Here is a 20,672-nt window from a genome sequence, read left to right as displayed (position 1 = left end):
CCATGTATGTGCTGCTGTCCCAGCATGGAATGGAGCAGTAGTTCTCAGCCAGAGGTGATTTTGTCGCTTCCTGCTGAGGGTGGGGGGAGTGGGGGGAGGGTCAGAGCACTATGCCACTGGCAATGGGTAGAGGCCGGGGATGCTGCTAAGTAAATATCCCCCAATGGTCCCTGACAACAAACAATTATCCAGCCCCCAATGTCAGTGGTGCAGAGAAACATTAGAATAGAGCAATAGCTGTCAGACTTCTTCGGTTGGCCCCAGCTAAATATTATGTCTTAAATTTTACAACAAACCAGAGCACACAATCTCTTATGTACACTCACACACAACATAAATGTAACTAAAATTAAAATTTTATCAAATTACTTAGCTTTACTACATGTGATACTCTCATATTTACTATTATATTGCAAATGAAAAATGCTAGTCAGAGCCCACTGTGCTGATTTCACAGTGCACTGAGGGTCACAATCCATAGTTTATAAAACACTGGTATAGAGAAGCTCCAAGACTTTGGTGTCCAATAAAAGTGTTTGTGTGTGTGTGTGTGTGTGTGTGTGTGTGTGTGTGTGTTTAAATGATAGGATTACCACTTATTTTAGGCTAGTCACTTAACTTCTGTAGACATCAGAACCCCCCAAATGTAAACTTACAATAATAACAAGATCTACCTCAAGTCATTTTTACGAAGATGAAATGAGGATAAAAATGAGAAAATGTCCGTTATAGTGGTAGACACTAAGCATATTTGTTCCTTTCCATATACAATAAAGGTAATGCACTAATATCCCTTTTTCTAAATGGAAAATAAAATTCATCCAGGAGTGGGAAAAAAAGCATCCCAGTAGAAAAGAAGAATGAGCATCCTCTTCTGTGAGAACTTAAAAAGTTTTGGTGATAGTCAAGTCAGTACTAAGCCCTGGTTAAACTTCGAACAAGTGCAGCGTGACAGCCAGAGTGAGGAGTGACTCTGCTGCCTCACCCTCCTCCCTGTCATGACCTGACATCCTCTGGCTTCAAGGCCCTTTGCAGGCCCCCTTTACCTGTGTGGGATCCATGCTGCTCTATTTGTATCTTCAGAGTGAGGGCAAGTGGCAGCCTGAGACTTACTTGGTGCAATTTCACACAGATGGCCGCTAATGTGTGGGAATATGGGGCAAGGAAGATCTTCGAGGGACTCTGCCAACCCCACCATGAAGAAAGCAGATACTTCATTCTTCTGTTTGAATGGATGTCATAAAATACAGTTTGCTTCTGTGGTCTTGTTCATTCACTCATTCATTCATTAACTCACTCATGTTTAGAGAAACCATGGCGAGAAAGCGCAAGCGTCGCTACTCCAATGGACGAGGCTGAATGGAGTCCACCCAGTGGCTCCCGGCTGCAGCTGGAGTCGAGGTCAGTTCTGAGTTCTGTCATTTTAAGTTGGATCTAAAATGACAGAAAGTATCAAAGTACTTTCTCACATAAGCTAGGAGACTTCCATACTAGATGGTCTGTGAGTGGTATTGCCTTAAATAAAAATATAATGCATACTAAGAAAGACTTGGACTAGTTTATCAATGAAAATTATTAAAAAGCCCATGTAAGAGTATAGAAAGATTAAAAGAAAAATTTTTAAAAAACAAACAAACAAAATAACAACTAATCATAATTCATGGACCTGGTCATTCTTCACCAAGAAGGCTGTGGCTGTCAGTTGGAGGTCAAGGGGCAATGTGTATGAGTGAGTTGATTCCAGGAAGCTGACTGGTTAAATCACTGGACAGTTGAGAATGCCACGGTAGGCTTTCAAATGCCACGGTAGGCTTTCAAATTGGAAAAACTTGTTAAAGGTGTCAGCATCTTTGGAACTAGGGACTGCCCTTAAAACAAGTTTTGTTTTGTTTTTTAGAAACTGTCTTAAAACGGCATGTGTATGATGAGGAAAAAGATGAGAAAGAGAGATTTCCATTATAGTTAAATTTAAATGGTCATTGCAGGAAAAAAAGAACATCGTCAAATATAAAAAATAAATAAAATGTGCTTATTATGGATAAAATTGATACATATGGGATAGCTTTTGAGCTCTCAGCAGGTGTCTCGACCCTCTCTAATCCCTGTCTATTTGGGTTAAATGCTGCCTAAATCTGAAGATAGCATAAAACCTGGAAGTGACAAATATTTCAGAAGTGAGTGGTAGAACATGAGCATTTAGGGATTAGACATACGAAGTGATGTGTAAAGTTATGGGTCTAGCCATGTTTGAGAAGCTAGGAGATCTAAGAAACAAACTAAATTTTCAGGAAGCAATCTCAGAATCCAGAAACTTAAATTCTACTTTGAGTTCATCCATTAGATTTCCAAACACACTCTATGTTTCTCTGCTGTGGAGCATAAAACAGAGCTGAGGAGCTGGTGCTTAAATTCCTGACTTTGAATCCCAGTTCTTTGCCTTAACTCTGTGACATTTGACAAATAACTTCAATAACTCTCAGTACCTAAATTTTTCAGTCTATAAAGTGGGCACCACATCTCTCTCAAGTGTTGTGTAGAGAATTCAGTTAGTGAATTTAAACACCTTACCCCCATGTTTAACACTTACTATTAAACAGCACCTGTTTTTCTTTTCTAAAATTACAACATTCTAAGTGATCTTGAAAGACTAGGGCGCTGATCTGAAAACAACAAAGGAAGATTTTAAGTGAGTCAGCATGAGACTGAATTTAATTTGTACCAAACCAATGGCACAAGGTTGGATGTTGGAATGCTTCTTTAGATGTAGCTATGGATTTGTGGGATGAGGAATAAGAGATCTATGTCAAAGTCACATTTCCAAAGTTAATGTTACCTGCTTAGTCTAACAGAGTGGTTCATCATTTTTGTAGTCAGACCACACTTAGAGCATTGGCTTTAATTCTGAATATCCCATTTTGAGAGAGATATCGACAACCTAGAGTTCCAAAGAAGACTGAATTAGATCATAAAAAGTCTGAAAATCTTTTATATTGGACAGTTGCTGGAGAAGTTTTTAATCATGGAAAACAGAAGGATTCATAAGGTTCATGATAGGGCTTGTCCAGATATTTGGAAAGTGCTTTGTTATTTTATTTTTAATGTCATATTTGCAATTAAGATACATTTATTTTAGCTCTACTTTTTATAATTTAAAAAAATAAAAAATAATTTATGGACCTTATTTCAATTTGAATATCAATAAACAGTAAAATATTTATGACATAATAATTAGGAAACTGATTACTGATTGAATAGTAGACATTAAAATTATTGGTAATTTTTTAGTTGTGATTTAAGTTGTGATATTGTGGTTTTATTTATTTATTAATTAAAATGTTTATTTATTTAATTTTTTGAATTTTTTTATTTTTAGTTTTTAATTTTTATTTGTTTTTTTTTAAATTTATAAATCACATTTATTATATTACAGTTGCCTCCATTTCCCCCCCTTTGCCCTGCTCCACCCATCCCACCCCCACTCCTGGCTTCCACAGTCAATTCCCACTCTGCTGTCCATGTCTATGGGTCATTCATACATGTTCTTTGTCTAACCCCTTCCCCTTATTTCCACCATTGTCCTCTTTCCCCATCCCCTCTGGTCCCTTTCAGTCTGCTCCATGGTTCCATGCCTGTGGTTTATTTCGTTCGTTAGTTTATTTCATTGAATAGAGTCCACATATAGGTCAGATCATATGGTATTTGTCTTTCATCAACTGGCTTATTTCACTTAACTTAATATTCTCCAGTTCCATCCATGTTATCGCAAAAGGTACGAGGTCCATCTCTCTCTCTTTAATACAGATTGATTTTATTTATTGTTTTAAATGTCAAAGTGAATTATAAACTGTTAAAAAATTTAAAACCATTATAAAGTCTCAGCAATTAATCCAACATGACACCACCACAGAATTAATCAAGTAGATCAATGAAATATAATGAGCATTCTAGAGACAACTGTATACATCTGTCTAACAACATAATATATGATTAAGTTGATATTTTAAATCGATGGGTAAAATAAGGCTTATTCAACAAATAAGGTGCAAGGACCACTATTAATTGAAATGAAACAAATATAGAGCCCTATTTCATACATTATACAAGAAATATTCAGGTGAGTTAAAAATAAATATGAGTTGATCAATATGAGAAGTCCCTCTAGGGGACCTGCCCAGCCCAGGGATGCAGCAACACACTGATGCATCCAAATGAGAGCATGGGCGGTTTGGGATTATTCTTTGGTCTGCTCTACTATTTTGCATTTATCTTAAGTCTGTCTGACCTTAATGCGGTTTGTGTTAATTGTCCTTCTAACTTCATCTGTCCTTGGGTTTAGCTGGCAACAAATGGCATTAATTGGGTCTCTGTTCGCCATCTACCTGGCCAGGGGGATTTAAGACGTGTATTCTCTGGCTAGGGATGAGAGGTGTAAACCTTTTTCTCTCAAGTGTCCTTGGTTGGAGAGGGTCACATCTTGTGATTCACGAGTTGGCTGTAAGTTGTTCAAATTGTTTGGCTTTGTGTAATTTTCTTGTCTCGGTTTCCCTATGCGTCTGGTCTAGGACTTTTCCTGGCTTCTTCCTATCCTGTCACAATAACACCTTGCACAACTCCACACATGCCTTGATGACCTAAGTGTTCGAGTCTGGGCTTTGGGAACACCTCAGGATTCCACACACACTCTCATCTGCCTGACATCTGTGTTCACTCTCCCATGTCTTCACAATGCATTTATTCATATCACTCCAGTGCGTTGTATGGCCCTTGCATGGACTCTGCAAATAAGCCCGCTCTAAAGAAGCCTTCATGAGAAAATGGGCAAAATTAGAATTCTAAGAATTTAATGGAGTTAAGGAATCATAATTTTCAGGGTGTGTGGAGAACACCATGGTTATGCTTAGAAAGAGTCCCTGTCTTTTAGAGATTAGCATACCAAATTTTTGATAGGTGAAGTGATAAGCTGCCTAGGATGTGCTTCGGAACAATCCCATGGTTGTGGGAGAAGTAGATTCCCATATGTGAGCTTCTTGTGGTTGCTATAACAAGTCACTAAAACTGGGTGGCTGAAAACAATAGAATGTATTCTCTGGCAGTTGTGGGGGCCGGAAGTTCAAAGTGAGAGGGCTGGCTGGGCTGCAGTTCCTGCGGGGGCATTTGGGGAGGACCCTTTGCTGCGTCTTCCCGCTTCTGGTAGCCGTTTGCTTTCCCTGGCTCACGGCCACGTCACTCCAAGCCCTGCCTCCACCTTCTATTGCCTCACCCTCTGTGTGTCTGTGTCTTCTCTTCTGTTGTAAAGGCACCTGTCATCTGATATAGGGCCTGCCAGGATAATCCAGGATGACGTCATCTCACGTCCCTTACTTGACTACATCTGCAAAGACCCCTCTTCTAGGTATGGTCACATTTACAGGTTCCAGGCATTTGGACACAAATCACTCTTTTCAGGGGGCCACCATGCCACCCACACGGGGTCTAGATGAAAGCAGATTGTTGGCAATCGCTGCAGCAGGGGGATGGGTATGTTGGGCTTGCTCTACTTCCTACCATTCTCTGTACGTTTGTAGTTGCTGGAAATTTTCCGTTTAATAATTTTCAAAAACTACATTATGTATTCTTTACTGAGCTCCTGTTACATGCCAGGCACTGTGGCAGACAATGGGAATGTGCCTGTAAGCAAGAAGAAAACCCTGCCCCCAGCACTTCACAGACTATGGGGGAAAACGACATTGAACACCTGATGTTGAAAACACAGCACTGGCTCAGAGCAGAGTATTCCAGACAGAACAAATCGCATACGCAGAGGCCCAGGGCTAGCAAGGCTGACTTGAGTGTGGCAAGAGGAAAAAGTGCGGTGGCAGTTTTGGCAGATTTAGCAGAGGAAATATATGATGGCCAGTTAAACGTGAACTTCAGATAAACAATAAATAATTTTTGGTATAAATATGTCCCAGGGCTGAAACTCATACTTTCTTGGGTGTCCTCTATTTTATCTGCAACCCGATATAAAAAGCATTCCACAATCAGCTTGCCCTTTACTGACCTTGGGTCCCTGTTCTGCTCACAGTCGACGTTTGTTATCTACCTTAGTCCGTGCATCCAATTAATGAAAACCCCACACAGCAAGCTTCTTTCAACAGCCATGCCCCACACACTGGCAGAGAGAGTCCAACAATCTTAAATTCTTGTTTAACTTCTTATATGCTCACCCTGAGAAGGGACATATTAACCAGTAGTTTCATTATACAAACAAGGATGACTTGTCATTTTCCGCCCCCTCATTTGGCATGGAACTCATAGACCCTGAACACTGCGAACTTTGCTTTTCCTTATCTGGAAGCAAGGCCTTTCAGAGAGGAGGAGTTATTCCTTTATAAAAACAGCTGCTAAACACATGTGGACTTGGCATTGAGTTGCTGAGCAAGCAGGAGACAGACTTTAATAAGGTAAGTGCTGATTTCATAAACCTTCATACATTGACTCACATCCTCACATCCTAGACACCAAAGAGAAAGAAAAGAAAATGTTTCCTAATGTGTCCTTACACAAGAAAATGTTTTTCTTATGCTCACATTGTGCCTTTTTGGTGTGCTTATGGGACAAGCCAAGAGTTGTTCATTCAATTGCTGTTGGACATGTCTTTAGAAAAATGTAAAAACAAAGCATTTAGAAGACTAGGGCATGAGCATTGTGATGTCAGAAAAATTAATATGAGGAGAAAGAACAATGTCATTTTACGTAAGCTGAGAACGTGACCAGCGCAAGAGAGTGTGTAGGTGTTCATACTAAAGTGCTGAATTTGCTTTCTCTATTGAAGAAGTCAACACGCACAGTTGTAAATGGTAGTACTGTAATCTTATAGAGGTTGTGAAAATTCAGAGTTACTATTTATTATAATAGGATGAAATTCCTCTAAATATCAGGGGAACTAGATTGTATTCTGTTTTAGCTGTTTTTAGCTGACTGAGCAGTCCCTCTCTTTCTCTCTGGGGTCCTTGGCAAGTTCCAGCGAGTGGCTGGAGCAGGTTTTTCAACTGTGACACTATTGGCATGTTGGGCTGGGTCATTCGTTGTAGTGGGGAGCTGTCTTGTCCGTTGGTCTTCTGGTTTGTTTGCTTGTTCAAAAATTTTTGTTACAGAAATGTGCATTTAATTAGTTTTAAGGAATATACTTGACAATAGTGTTAACATATATTTCCTCCAACTTTTAAACTTTACGCCTTTAAGACACTGGTGGTAACTGCTTATGTACCAGCTTTAGAAGAAATCATCACTTGATCAATTCGGTCAACACAGTGTGGGTTGCTATTCCCCCTTTTCCCTTCATTTTATCCTGCACTTGTAGGAAGAACTCGGAGTGGGGTAAAGTCCCATCCTGGTGCTCTTTGTACTCTGTAGAGTTGAATGAGAGGTGTGAATGGATAGAAAACTAGTATGTTCTCAAAACAACTTTATCCTGGAAAGATTTCAGAGATTTAATAGCCAACTGCAATCAACGATTCAGCATTTCCAACTAAATAGCCAAAAAATGTGTCTGTTAGGACAACCAGGATGAAGAATACAAAGCGAGTTAACATTCAGAATGATTAAGGGTGGAAAAAATCTTCTCTGCACTGGAGCTCTGAGTCAAAAAATTGATAGATTATAGATGGCTAGCTAGCTAGCTGGATAACAGACAGATGATAGACAGATAGATGGACAGGATGACAGACAGAAGGAAGAAGATACACGTGCTGCCAAATGTGTTCAGAGCCTTACCTGTTTCCCAGGTAAGGGCACAGGAGGGGCTGTGCATTTGCCTATTCCTATTATGACTTTTATGTACAAGATAACATTTAACTTCCTCTGTAACTCTCAAAAGTACATATACCTGTCTCCATTTATAGAAGGGAAAACTGGGGTGCAAATACTAAACAACCTGGCCAAGTTTATGAACCTCATAAGGAAAAGAGTTGGGCTTTGCCTCCAAGTCTCTCATCTCTCTGCTAAGAAACGTGTGATAAGGACCATCCCCAGAGACCGAACTCCTTGTTTGCTGTGGAATTATCATAGGATATATTCCTTTCAAGAAATATAAGCCTACTTCATTAGTAAGGTAAAATATAGTCATGCTAGTTCTCAATTTACTCACAGTTTTTCAGGGTATCGATGTAAAGCAAGGAATGCGCTTATTACCGTTTCTTCCTGTCAAGCCACTAAAAATCAGGTAACAGAAAGGAGCTTGTGAACTCAATGTTTCTCTCTCTCCCTCCCCTTTCGCCATTAGCTGGCTAGTGGATTCTGAATGGGGAAATGGGGAAGCACAGAGCCTGCCCAAGTGTTCCATGGTGGAGTGAAAAAGCGCCAGACCTGAAATCAGAAGATGAGTTCACACTAACCTAACGCTCGCGAGACACGAGCGTAGGAGAGGCGCTTTATCTCTCTGAACTCCAGTCTCCTCATCCTTAAAGTATATTAGAAGCTGTGTCCTAGGGTTGTTGTAGAGGGTAGGCACACTTGCCAGATACTCATTGTGAATCAGGAACAAACGTGTGTGACCTCTGGCAAGTTGTCGCATCTCTCCAGTTGTCATTTTCTGCTGACCAAAGTCTCGTGATAACTTTTGGCCCAGTCTTGATCAGGACTTTGGGGACCTCCCGCTTGGAAGGTGAAAAAAGTTGCTTTTGAGCAGGAGCTTGATGATAAAACTTTATATAAGAGAGAAATCATTTCCCTTTATAACTCGGTCCTCAATCAATGGAGTAAGGGAGCTCAATGAGAGGGTTTGAGTCACTAAGCTCTGTAAATTCTAGTGCATAGTAAACATGTTGCACATGCTAGCACAAACTTTATCCTCCTTTTCATTCTGCTGAATCATAGTGTCTCCCTTTCCCCTGATAAGAAAGTAGAATAGATAAAATCTCCACTTACAAAACAGGTTGATCAAGCATGTTTCCAAAAGATTATTTGTTTTCTTCTTTTTTTAAATACCCACTCAATGCCATGCCAAAATCTCCACTTACAAAACAGGTTGATCAAGCATGTTTCCAAAAGATTATTTGCTTTCTTCTTTTTTTAAATACCCACTCAATGCCATGCTTACTGGTGTTCGAGAGAGGGGAAAGAAGGGTGAGGGAGAGTGAAAGAAACATCGATCAATTGCCTCTCGTACGTCGATACCTTGACTAGAGCCTGAACCCACAACCTAGCCGTGGGCCCAGACCAGAAGCAAAGCAGTGCCCTTTGGTTCGGGGGACAATGCTTCAAACAACTGAGCCACGCCAGGCAGGGCAAAGATTTGTTACTTTCTAAAGCTTAGACTATTGAATCTCACGTTAACAATGTACATATTTAAAACGTTTCAATAGCTAAAATTCAAGTCACACTCATGTTTTCAGAGTTATATCCACTGGGTAAAAGGAAGTATACTTTTGTCCCAAACTCCACCACAGCAATTTTTCAAGAGAATTAATATTTTCTAAGCAGAGTTTGGGATTTAGATAGAAAATGCAATCTCGTATCTAAAGATTGTTCCTCTCCAAGTCTGGCTTTGAGATGCTCGCTTTTAATGAGTTCTGTGTGCTTCATTCACACAATGACAGAACTAGTTGAGCCCACTGTTGGAGTCATTGAGTTTCAATATCTGGTTCCAGGCCATGTTCGCTTCCCATGCAGGCTGGGATAGACCAAAGGCTTTTAAATTTTGTTGACCAGACACAAATAAAGTGTCTCTTAGGATATAATAACGAAATGAGTATGCGCACACCTGTATCTATTACATACACCACTGAAACCGAAACCTCATGAAACAATGCTTATCTACTGCATATATAATGCTCTCTGATATTTTCCTTTTTTTTATTTCCTTTTCTAAATTGGTGGATATCACAGTTCACTTTAGAACTGTCGTGCATATCTTAACAAAAACTCTAAGACAGAAAATAAAGCCAAGATTTTGTTTTTTAATGGAAGTAGGTTTGAATCCCGGGCCCACCAGTGACCTTGAGTAAGTTACTCTGGAAACTTCAGTATCCCCAACTGTTAAACCTAAGTAATAACAGAACCCATCTCAGAACCTGACTTTTGTAGGATTAAGTGAATGGAAATAGGTGAGAGAGAGCCCATGGTGTGACAGGCACTGAACCAATGTCGGTTCCACTGTGTAGACTGTAAAGTTAAAGTAGTTTCCCTTACTTTTCTAGATTATAAAACACACCAAGTATAGGTAGAATGTAGAGTTCCAAGACAGGGACAGAATTAGCACCCTGTGTCCATGGAAAGAATTAAGGTCTTTTGAGCTACAATTCGGTGAGTCTCAGCCCAGATTTCAGCTTTTGAACAAATGCAGCATAAGCGCCACGATGCCGGGGCCCGCCTGCTCCCTCTCCCTCCTGCCTGTCAGTAAAATCCTCTGGTTTCAAGGGCTCTCCCACTCCCTGGGCCTGCTCCTGGTGGTTTCCAGCCCTGCTCTTCTTTAGTCCTTGGCGTGGATGTCCATACCTGTGATAAACTGGAGTGTGACTGTGGGCATGTCATTTAGCCTCGGTGCCTCAGGTTCCTGAGCTGAATAATGGGTACAACAGCAAGTTCATGGGGCTGTTATGGGGGTTAAACACATAATGTGCCCAAAGCCACTAGCACTGGGCCCGAATCATTAGATTTTCAGTAGCTAGGAGTTGTCTTGCCCTTCCCCTCCCCCTGACACGTGCACACGCACACCCTTACCACAGACTCCTCCCACTAGCCTGCCAAGTCAATCAGATTCTACCCAGTAGAGACATGAGAAGGGTTTGCAGCGATTCCTCAGGGTTGGCTACCGATGGGTGAGCATTTAGACCAAAGAAGACATTCCAGGGACTCTTCCGACTCTGCTGCAACGAGGACAGATACTCCTTCAGCATTGTTGGTGCCCTTCCACCACACGTCATAAGGTGAGTTTTTGCTTTTGCACCTTCACCCATCCATCCATCCACCCACTCATTCCTTTCTTCCTTCCTTCACTCACGTTTAGAGAAAACAGGAGACTGCATCATGGCGGGGAAACCCAAGCTTTACTACTTCAATGGACGAGGCCGAATGGAGTCCACGCGGTGGCTCCTGGCTGCGGCTGGAGTCGAGGTCAGTTCTGAGTTCTGTCATCTTAAGTTGGATCTAAAATAAACTGTATTCAAGCACTTTCTCACTGACCTGAAAGCTTTTCTCAGCTTCTCATGAGTTCTGCGTTAAAACAGAGACTGCTAGTTCCTGAGATGAACAGATTTGGCCTTACATATTATTAAAATTTCTTCTCGTCAAAGAACGTAAACGATTGAAGTAACTTTAAGAAACTCATCATAATGGGGGCTTTATTTGGATTTAAACACACTGTAAAATATCATTTGTAACATTTACGCAACTTTAGGAACATGAACATTCATTGGCTATTGGATGGTATTAAAGAATCATTGCTGGTGTTGGGTAGGATAATGTTCTGGTTATTTTAAGAACTGATTCTTCTGTGGTGGAAATAGAGATGGGAGTATTTAAGGGTGCAAGACATGATGTCTAGAATTGGCTCTAAGCTATTACGAGAGTAGGAGAGCGGGCGGGCACCAACACGACACAATGTTGGTGGAGTCGATAGGTATTGAAAGTGGGTGATGGGTCCAAGGGGGATCATTCTCTGCCTTGTTTATGCATGCTAGAAAGATCCATAATAAAAAGATGAAACTAACATTTCAGAAAATTGATGTAATTGAAGTGAAAGCGGAAGCCAGAAATGTGGGGAGGAGTGGACTGTCAGAAACGGCCTGTTAAAGATTTACTGCACGCACTCAGCAGAAAATTTGTTGAGCACCCTTAAGTTCCAGCTTCTACGCTATGTCCCTGGGATACAAGGATGAGCGAGACAGACAGGGAGCCCTCAGGAAGCCTACATTTTGGTGAGGAAGCAGACGAGCAAAGGGATGATTAAAAGGAGGGATGCAGAGCACCTAGCAGGGCACGCCTGCTCTCTAGAGGTGTCAGTGAGACAAATTTCTCAGTCCAGATCAGAGACCCAGCACCGCTGAGGGTTTCCCCGGGGAGGAAGTCATGGACGAACTCGGGAGACCTTGTCCCTCAGGTCAGAGCAGTAAAAGACGGTTTCAGGTGAGCTGGCGTTCCAGCGCGCTCCCTTCATGTGTCGTCCCTCCGTAATCGCAGGTTTACCTCAGCCTTGGGTTAGACTTTCTTGATTGTTTCGTGAATGCCACTTTAGCTTGGTCCTTTATCAATTTCATAACTACACACGTACTCAAAAAAGGCAAATAGAAACACTCCAGGTGGTTTTCTCTCTGTACGCCAATAACCCAAAGTCCTCTCTGTAGTCCAGACTTCAGCTTGGGGTTTCAGTGACGTGTTCAGAGCCTCTGGGCAGGATGAGTCCAGCACGGGAGGGTGAGTCAGAGTGATGCTGAGAGCATCCCAGGCTTCCTCTAGTGCACCCCAGCGTGGCTGGAGAGGCTGTGGGGCAAGGAATGTAGATCAAGAACAGAGTGTATTTTCAGCAATGGTAGATTGCTTTAAATTTATAAAATAGGATGGATGATATCATGAAACAGCAGCCATCTTTAAACATCTAGTGACTACTCATATTTTTGGAGCACTTAACATGCACCTGGCATTGTTCAAAGGCCTTAGCACACTTAGTTGATTGAATCTTCACATCAGCCTGTAAAGCAAGAACCATAACCATACACATTTTACACAGGGACACTGAGACACTGAGACACTGAGATTCAGCAATGTGCTCCAGTTCATGGAGCAAGTACAGGAAAGGGCTGATTCTCACATCCAAGCAGTCATGTCGGAAACCAAAGGGCTTTCTTTCTTTCTTTTTTTGCTTGGTTAAAATTTAAAAACTCAACTGGATATCCTCCTCCGCCCCTTAAATTGGGAAGTCTAGCCTATGTGTGCCATACTTTGCAAAAGAGGAAATTCTCAGTAGGAAGACTTCAAGCTGTACAGCTAAGAGAGCCCATTTCACCCGTAGTGGGGCCCCCATAACGTGGAGTGAGGCCCCAGTGACAAGATCTTAGGTGGTCATTGCCCCATGGCATATCCCATGCTGGGGCCACATGATGGTCTGTCTCACGTGGAGACAAAGGCTTTCCTGAAATGTTAAAACTCTGTACCTGGAAGAGCTCCCAGTCCCTTCCCTCCAATAACACTCCCCTCCCAAAACGCGACCAAATCATTGACAGATAAAAAAGAATAGTGGAGGTGGATGGAACCTCCAAATATGAGCAGTTACGTGCTGTGACCCACGCCATGTTTGTGAACCCAGGTTTCTAACCCAGGTTCACAAATGGCCATGATCGCACTCCTGGGTGTGTCCTGCCAAACTCAGAAAGCTTTCCTCCTCCACATGATGGACCAGACAGAGGGCATTGAAGGTTCAAATTTCTATGATGCTATGGAACGAATAACAAGGACTCCTTTCCTGTTTCTGCTTCCTAGTTTGAAGAAAAATTTTTGGAAATGGCAGAAGACTTGGAAAAGTTAAGAAACGGTAAGGCTATCTAAATCTCTCTGATGAGGGTGTCTGTAGAGTCAGTAGCAAGGTCTGAAAACAAAGCAGTAATTTTTGTTTCCTTTCATTTCTTTAGTCATTTCAACAAACATACTTTTATCCTACAGTCTATGAGGCATTTCACTCTCCTTTTTCTCTTCTTCCTTCAAAAGATGGGGATTTGCTGTTCCAGCAAGTGCCGATGGTTGAAATTGATGGGATGAAGCTGGTGCAGACCAGAGCCATCCTGAACTACATTGCCAACAAATACAACCTCAATGGGAAAGACATAAAGGAGAGAGCCCTGTATGGTATTCCTTTGTGTTTCTCTTTACCCCTCAACAATTAATAAGAACAGTTTCGATTCTTCCTTGAATGAGCAGGTTGTGACGGGGATCATGACCAACAGCAGCGTGGGCCTTGGAGGTGTAGATTGAGGACCAGTCCAGCAGAGAGCATGAGGATGAGGGGATTCCCCCTGATGCGGAATCAAGCAAATGGGACTATAGAAGAAGGTTCAGTCCACGGATGTAGCACAGGCGGTGGCAGAGGTTTTCAAACACTGATGAGCTATGAAGCCAGGAGGATGGTGGAATCAGGACTCCTGGTGCTCAGGCCTGTAGGATGAGAAGGCTTGGGAAGCGAAGGATCCCAAGGACCTAATTTTCAAGTTCCAGAAATTACAGGAATAATTTCCAGGAACCTAAGCTATCAGCTAGGTGTGTGGACTGGCCCCTTGACAAGGGTTAGCAGAGGCTGGTCCTCAAGAGGCCGGGGTTACCTTGCACATTTTCATACAGAGCTGCAGCAGCCAGATGTACTCCATACACCCACATCTGGGGGGGAGGGTATCACATCTCTGTAGTGATGGGAAACCAAAGACCTCCAAGGAACTATTGTCAGTTACTCAGAAAGTTAAACATAGAGGTGCCATCTGTGAGCACCTCCACTACTACATATGTATCTAAGAGAATCAACAATACATCCACACTAAAATTTGTACAAAAGTGATCAAGCCCTGGCCAGGTAGCTCAGTTGGGTAGTGCATGATTCTGATAGGCCAAGGTTGTGGGTTTGATCTCCTGTTAGGACATGTAGAAGGATCCACCAATGAATGCATCAACAAGTGAAACAACAAATCGGTGTCTGTCTGTCTCTCTCTTCCTATCCCTCTTTTTCCCCCCATTCTTCTTCCTCTCAAAATCAATAAGTAAAAATTAAACGTGTTCATAACAGCAATATTTACAATATTCAAAAGCGGAAACATCAGAATCACCCTTAACTGATAAATGGATCAACAAAGCTTTGAATACCTGTCATCGTAGTGTTATTTGCCCATGAAAAGTAATGAGCATGGGTAAACCTTGACAGCATTATGTTGCCTAAACGAACTAGACACCAAAGGCTCATCTTGTATGATATCATGAGATGAAATGTCTAGAATGTTTATATTCATAGAAAGAGAAAGTAATTTTGGATTCCAGGAATTGGGGTTGAGGGCAGAAGGAAATGTGGAAAGTTACAACGACATGCAGTAATTCTCTTCGGAGCACGAAAATATTCTGAAATTAGAGTGCAGTGATGGCAGAGATCTGTGACTTTATGAAAAACTACAAAATTGTACATTTAAAAACAGTGATATTATGGTATATGAATTATATGTCAATACAGCTTTTATTTTCTTCAATAGAGACCTCTTATAAGAAGCCCAGCTAGGAACACTGAAAATGTACCTTCTGGGATATGCACTGGTTGGGATTATATAAAGAATGGCACCAGTTCAGGGCTGTTTTAGGTGGAGTCCTGAGCAGTGCAAATGCGGCCAGAGCTGGGACACAGTACATGGAGAGGACGGTAGAAGGGTGTTCTACGGGAAATAATGGGAAGAACGGCTAACACTGGGCATATAAACAGGCCTGGGAGGTGTAACAGGCTGAGACAGGGAGTGGGACATGATGGAGGTGGCTGTGCCAGGGACTCTCTGGAGATTACTCAGGTGGCAGGTCTTTAGCCTTATGAGTCACACTGAGTGTGCGCCCGGAACAAACCACAGCAGACGTGGCAAACCCTCAGTGTAGTCTCAGTGGTTACTTGCAGCGATTCCACCAATTTCTCTATGCCTGTGCCTCTGGACACCTCACTGACATTTTCTGGCCCTCTATGTGGTCATGTGCATAACAAAAATGTTAGACGTGGACATCTACCTTGATATGAAATGCTGACATTAAGTGCAAATCGTAGCTGAATGACTACCGTCAGAAAATACTCCATGGAGGGAATTGCCCTGAAACCCTTTAGCCCCATTCTTTTACATTTTGAAACAATAACATGTAAGTCAAGCAACAATTGACAATTGGGTCATTTTTCTCTTTCAGGATTGATATGTATTCAGAAGGTGTGAGCGATTTGAATGAAATGATCATGCTCTTCCCCTTATGCCCACCTGATGCAAAGGAAGCCAAGATGGCCAACATCAAAGAAAGAACAAGGAATCGTTACTTCCCTGCCTTTGAAAAAGTAAGTGGGCTGTTTAGCATTCAGGGCACTGAGATGAGAGAGGACAAAGGGAAATCGTACCTGGGCAGTCCTGGGGCGTAGACCTTCACTTCCGGAGAGCCCTCCTGAACACTAATAGCACACTGGCTCTCTGGGCACGTGACAGAAGTCAACTGTGGGGAGGATACCTATCTCTCATACCCGAGGTATGATCTTTCAGCAACACTTCTATTGGCTAGGGCCCAGTTGAGAACTCTGCATTTGATGGCATTGGCATTTCATGGTCATAGTCAGAGCACGGGCCGTGGAAGGCTCTGAGAGCCACACTGGCGATGCAGTAGATCCCACAGAGCACCCACCCCCTGGGGGCTTTTCATCCAAGAGCAGCACGATGAAAGCAATTGATCAGAGAGTGTTCTGGCAGCACGTGTCGGGAGACACGAGACCAACTGCCCGGCAGGAGAATAGGGTACTGTTTCAGGGATGGAGGAGATGTGTCTAAACAAGGTGGGGGCAGTGGGATGGAAAGGAAGAGACAGATGAAAAGATGTTCAGGAAGAGATAAAAGAATTGGGTCGTCAGACTTTAGACGAAAGCCTCTCAAACTAAGGCATAACGTTCTATCATTTCATGTGTAGTACACGTCAGAGTTTTCACTTTGAAGGTAAAAGAAGAACACATTGGATCAAAACTTCCTGAAATGAAGCTCAGTAAAGCTATGGACTGAAGTAAAGGTCGAAAGGGATGCAGGAGTCTTACACGTAAATACAAGGTTTAACGCTGATACCCTCATCTCTAGAAAGCATTCAAAAGCATTTATAAGGCATCCTTTCACTCATGCAACAAATGTTAATTCATTATTTGGGTGTCTATCCATATTCAGAAACAAAGAATTTAACCGTAGTCTGAAAATACACCCTCGTGGGCCCTGTGGCGTGAGAGTTTAGGGGGCATTCACATAACAGCAAGCTCATCGGTCACTGCAGTTTGAGACGTGATACTTTGATACTAAAGAGCTCCATGGTAACATAAAAAAAATGAATCTTACAAAATGAGTTTTGATGTTATTATAATCTTTATTAAATGGTTACCTATTCTTTCATATGCATCCATGATCTGAAAGGGTATTTGCCCAAATGTTGTCTTTAGTTGCTGGTGCTGTGTGCTTATTCTCTTTATACTTTATGTTTTCCGTATTGCTGGGCTAGTTTAATGAATATCACAGGTTCCCCCAACATTTTATTATGAAAACTTTCATACATTCAGAAAAGGTGAGACAAATGTACAATGAACACATATGTGCCCATCATGACAATACAACTATTAAGTGTTCATTATGTTTGCTCTCTCATGCTTGTGCCTCTCAACCACGTTCTGCATCAATCAAACAGACTATTTGTATTACCCAGTGAGTTTCAAGCATCCCTGCCATTCACACCTAGACATTTCAGCAGCAGGTCCTAAAACAGTGCAAGTTAGGAGCCAGAGCCTGTGTCGCAAAGGAGATGGTGAATTCAAGTGGGCCCGCATTTACGTCAGGTCCCAAAGAGACAGACCAGGAAATGAGGAGAACACACAGAGGAGAACTTTGGACTCTGAACTGCTCTGCTCAGCACTGAAGAAAGATGTCAGAGACATAGTAGGGCAATTGCCAAGTGAGAGGAGAGAGAAAGGGAGGGAGCCATGTCTGGAGTTTCAGGAGTACGAACTTTGGGGTTTGGAGCCAAGAGAAAAACAGCGCAGCCACAGCCTGCCCTGGGCCAGCAGGAGGTGCATATCAGGAGTGCAGTGATGTGGGAACGGGAAAAAGGACCCTTAGCTTGGGCTTCCACTGAAGAGTGAGGCAAGAACAGCAGAGCCCTGTTTCTCTCCGTCTCACTGAACTGAGGTGGTGAACGTGCTCTGATGCCCCTCGCCTGCCCGGTGAGGCAGCAGAGGCAGGAAGCTGGGCTGGAGAGACCTGGTCAGGAGCTCGGGGACCCAGGCTAATTGTGCCCCTCTTCCCAATCTGATCCCTCCAATTCACCAGGTGCTCAAGAGCCACGGACAAGACTACCTGGTTGGCAACAGGCTGAGCAGGGCTGACATTCACTTGGTTGAACTTATCTACTCTGTTGAAGAGATTGACCCCAGCCTTCTGGCCAGCTTCCCTCTTCTGAAGGTAATCTCTGTCACAGCCCTCCGAGGGAGGGCCCACATCCCCTGTCTTGGGATCTAATAGTTGGACTCTCGGACTGGTGATGTTATGATCCCCCAGTCCCCAAAACTTGCTCACCGACCCAGGTCTGAGGCATGAAAAGAATCTTGTTTTGTCAAGGAAACTGGAGGTGGATGCTACCCCAGGGAGAACAGTTTGTCTTTCACACTGAGACGGACCCAGGACTCGTCATTTCTGTCCTCAGCCCTGTCCCATTGCAGTGTCTGGCCTCTTTTTCTCTAGGCTTCCCTTTCTCCCAGATGCGTGCTTGCCCTGAGCTGGTAGGAGCAGGTGCCCTTCTCTGATTTCCTTCCCTCGGCTCCTCCTCCTTCTTCAGACACTGTGTTTCTCTCTGTGCAGCCCCCTCTCTCAGTCTCTCTCCCAGAGCACAAGCTGGCTCTCCTTTTATATTTCTTTTTATATGACCACCCTCGTGGTTTCCTTTTTATTTCCTTCTAGATATATAAAATATGTAGTTGCTATTTTGTATCTCCATTTCTGCCTCATTTTCGTATACCTTCACTCTTCCAGTTTGTAGCCTTTATCTGTGTTGCTCTTCCCTGTACGCTTGGGAGTGACGAGTCGACGGGATTTCCATGTAGAGAAGGAGACAGGGGAGATGAAACCTGAATTAAGTCTTACCCACGCCTCTGGGGAGAGTGCTGTTGAGTTCTGTTTTCTTCCTCTCATCCTCATGTCCAGCTGGCCATCTGTCTGCCAGCCTCACGGTACTGCTGAGGCAGGGGACTCTGTTGGCCCTCGTCTAGGAGGGACTCGGAATCCCTGGCTTGTGCTGATGCCTTGCAGTGTTTTGTCTGTACCCTGAGACTGTGCTCTCGCGCATTGCAGGCCCTGAAAGCCAGGATCAGCAACCTCCCTACGGTGAAGAAGTTTCTGCAGCCTGGCAGCCAGAGGAAGCCTCCCTTTGATGAGAAACAGTTAGAAAAAGCTAGGAAGATTTTCAGGTTCTAAATAAAGCAGGCGTGGATGCCCAGCATGCACAGGATCAGTCTCCTGAAATTTTTCAAGAATAAATGCTCTTCTTAGATATAGATCCTGGTATTTGTATGACTAAGAATACTTTCTGAAGTATAGTGTTAATTTAATTAGAAATAAATTATGCCTATTTCCTTACTGAGCAATCTATTTTGTTTTGGTGAAATGTGAAAGCATGATTACCTTCTAGGATGCCTTTACCTTAAAATAAATGGAGAATAAGTTTCATGGACTCTTTGATATATTTGAAAAATTGTCATAGAACAGTTGTCATATATGTTGTCAAAAAAAGTTAAGTAGAAATACTCATTTGACACTCTTAGTTCACAAAAATTGTCATTTTCTTTCTGACACACAACCTAAACACTTTATTCTCTCTCCCATTGAACACCATTTTCTTCACATAAACAATGTTTTCTTTTTGTTCAATTAGGAAACTAATATTTATTTTATGTAATATGTAATATTCAGTGTTCTGGGAGGTGGGTAAATAATGATGACCAAGTCAGATATAGTCTCTGTGCTCATGTAGGTTATTCTATGGAGAGAAACAAGAAAATAGTAATTCTAATCTTATACCATGTATATCAATTTCCTAAGGTTGCGGTAGCAGTACTACAAATTTAGTGGCTTAAAACATTAGAAATTTATTCTCTCGTGTTTCTGGAGTCTCTTAGTGTGAATCAGGCATGAGCAGGGCCATGCTCTCTTTCTGAAGGCTTTTGGAAAGCCTCCTTCCTTGTCTTTTTCTAGTTTCTGGTCGTTCGAGGCAATCCTTGAATTGCTTGGCTTGTAGATGCATAACTCCAGCCTCTGCCTCTGTTGTCATGAGGCACACCTCAGATGTCTGTGTCTCTATGCAGATTTCCCTCTTTTTATGTAGATACCAGTCATCAGATTGGGGCCCACACTAATTCAGTATGACTTCATCTTGACTCAATTACATCTGTAAAGACCTTATTTCCAGATAGTCACATTCATAGATACCCAGGGTTAGAACTTCAACATATTTTTTGGGGGGAACACAACTTAATCTACAACACCATGCCCATGGTTGTGACAGTGTTGGACATGAACCTAAAAAGGACATCTTTGTGTGAATCTGTGGGTCAGTCATGATCTCTCAAGGAGGGGAGTGATGTCTGACATGAGATCTTCAGGAATGAAAGTCATAGTTAGTGAAGCAAGTGGGTAGATCTTCGTTGGGTTAAGCAGCAGAGATGTAATTCAGGCAGAAAGTCAGCAGGGTTGATGGCCTGAGGGAATCTAAGTGGTGTATTTGAAGAAAGAGAAGTCATGAGGTCTGAGGGGAACATTCCCCAAGTGGGCAAGGGAGATAATGAGCTGAGGTAAGAGAACAAAGCTTAGAGTCCTAAGGTCTTTGAAAGCCATGGCAAGAAGTTTGGGTTTTGTCTTAAGGAAAATAGGGAGTCATTGAAGTATAGCCATACACCCTGCTTTACCAGACAGCTATAC

General features: G+C 42.5%; 1 protein-coding gene across 4 annotated transcripts; it reads left to right on the top strand.

The window, feature by feature from the left end:
* The first annotated feature begins 1,373 nt into the window (after positions 1-1,373).
* On the top strand, positions 1,374-19,423 carry LOC129067092 (glutathione S-transferase A2-like). Of its 4 annotated transcripts, none has more exons than XM_054568823.1 (8): positions 6,366-6,443; positions 10,721-10,907; positions 10,988-11,094; positions 13,456-13,507; positions 13,681-13,813; positions 15,883-16,024; positions 18,033-18,164; positions 19,050-19,423. In XM_054568823.1, the coding sequence occupies exons 3-8, from the start codon at positions 11,008-11,010 to the stop codon at positions 19,170-19,172; spliced, it is 669 nt and encodes a 222-aa protein (XP_054424798.1). In that variant the 5' UTR covers positions 6,366-6,443; positions 10,721-10,907; positions 10,988-11,007; the 3' UTR covers positions 19,173-19,423. The 4 variants fall into 4 exon arrangements, with proteins under 4 accessions (XP_054424801.1, XP_054424799.1, XP_054424798.1 ...); XM_054568825.1 differs by having other exon boundaries at positions 6,396-6,443; positions 10,707-10,907; XM_054568824.1 differs by lacking the exon at positions 10,721-10,907 and having other exon boundaries at positions 6,304-6,443.
* Positions 19,424-20,672: the final 1,249 nt, after the last annotated feature.

The sequence above is a fragment of the Pteronotus mesoamericanus genome, unplaced genomic scaffold (genome assembly GCF_021234165.1).
Source record: "Pteronotus mesoamericanus isolate MK-2021 breed Mesoamerican mustached bat unplaced genomic scaffold, CSHL_Meso_final contig_20, whole genome shotgun sequence".
In the NCBI taxonomy this organism is placed as follows: Eukaryota; Metazoa; Chordata; class Mammalia; order Chiroptera; family Mormoopidae; genus Pteronotus; species Pteronotus mesoamericanus.
The sequence above is the reverse complement of the archived record's forward strand: the minus strand, read 5'-3'. Positions and strand labels throughout refer to the sequence as shown.

Bases quoted from the DNA above. Each gene is read 5' to 3' on its own strand.
- LOC129067092 (XM_054568824.1), top strand. From the start codon at position 11,008: ATGGCGGGGAAACCCAAGCTTTACTACTTCAATGGACGAGGCCGAATG. The intron at 13,814-15,882 runs GTATGGTATTCC...TTTCTCTTTCAG, and splicing joins GACATAAAGGAGAGAGCCCT to GATTGATATGTATTCAGAAG. The intron at 18,165-19,049 runs GTAATCTCTGTC...CGCGCATTGCAG, and splicing joins CCAGCTTCCCTCTTCTGAAG to GCCCTGAAAGCCAGGATCAG.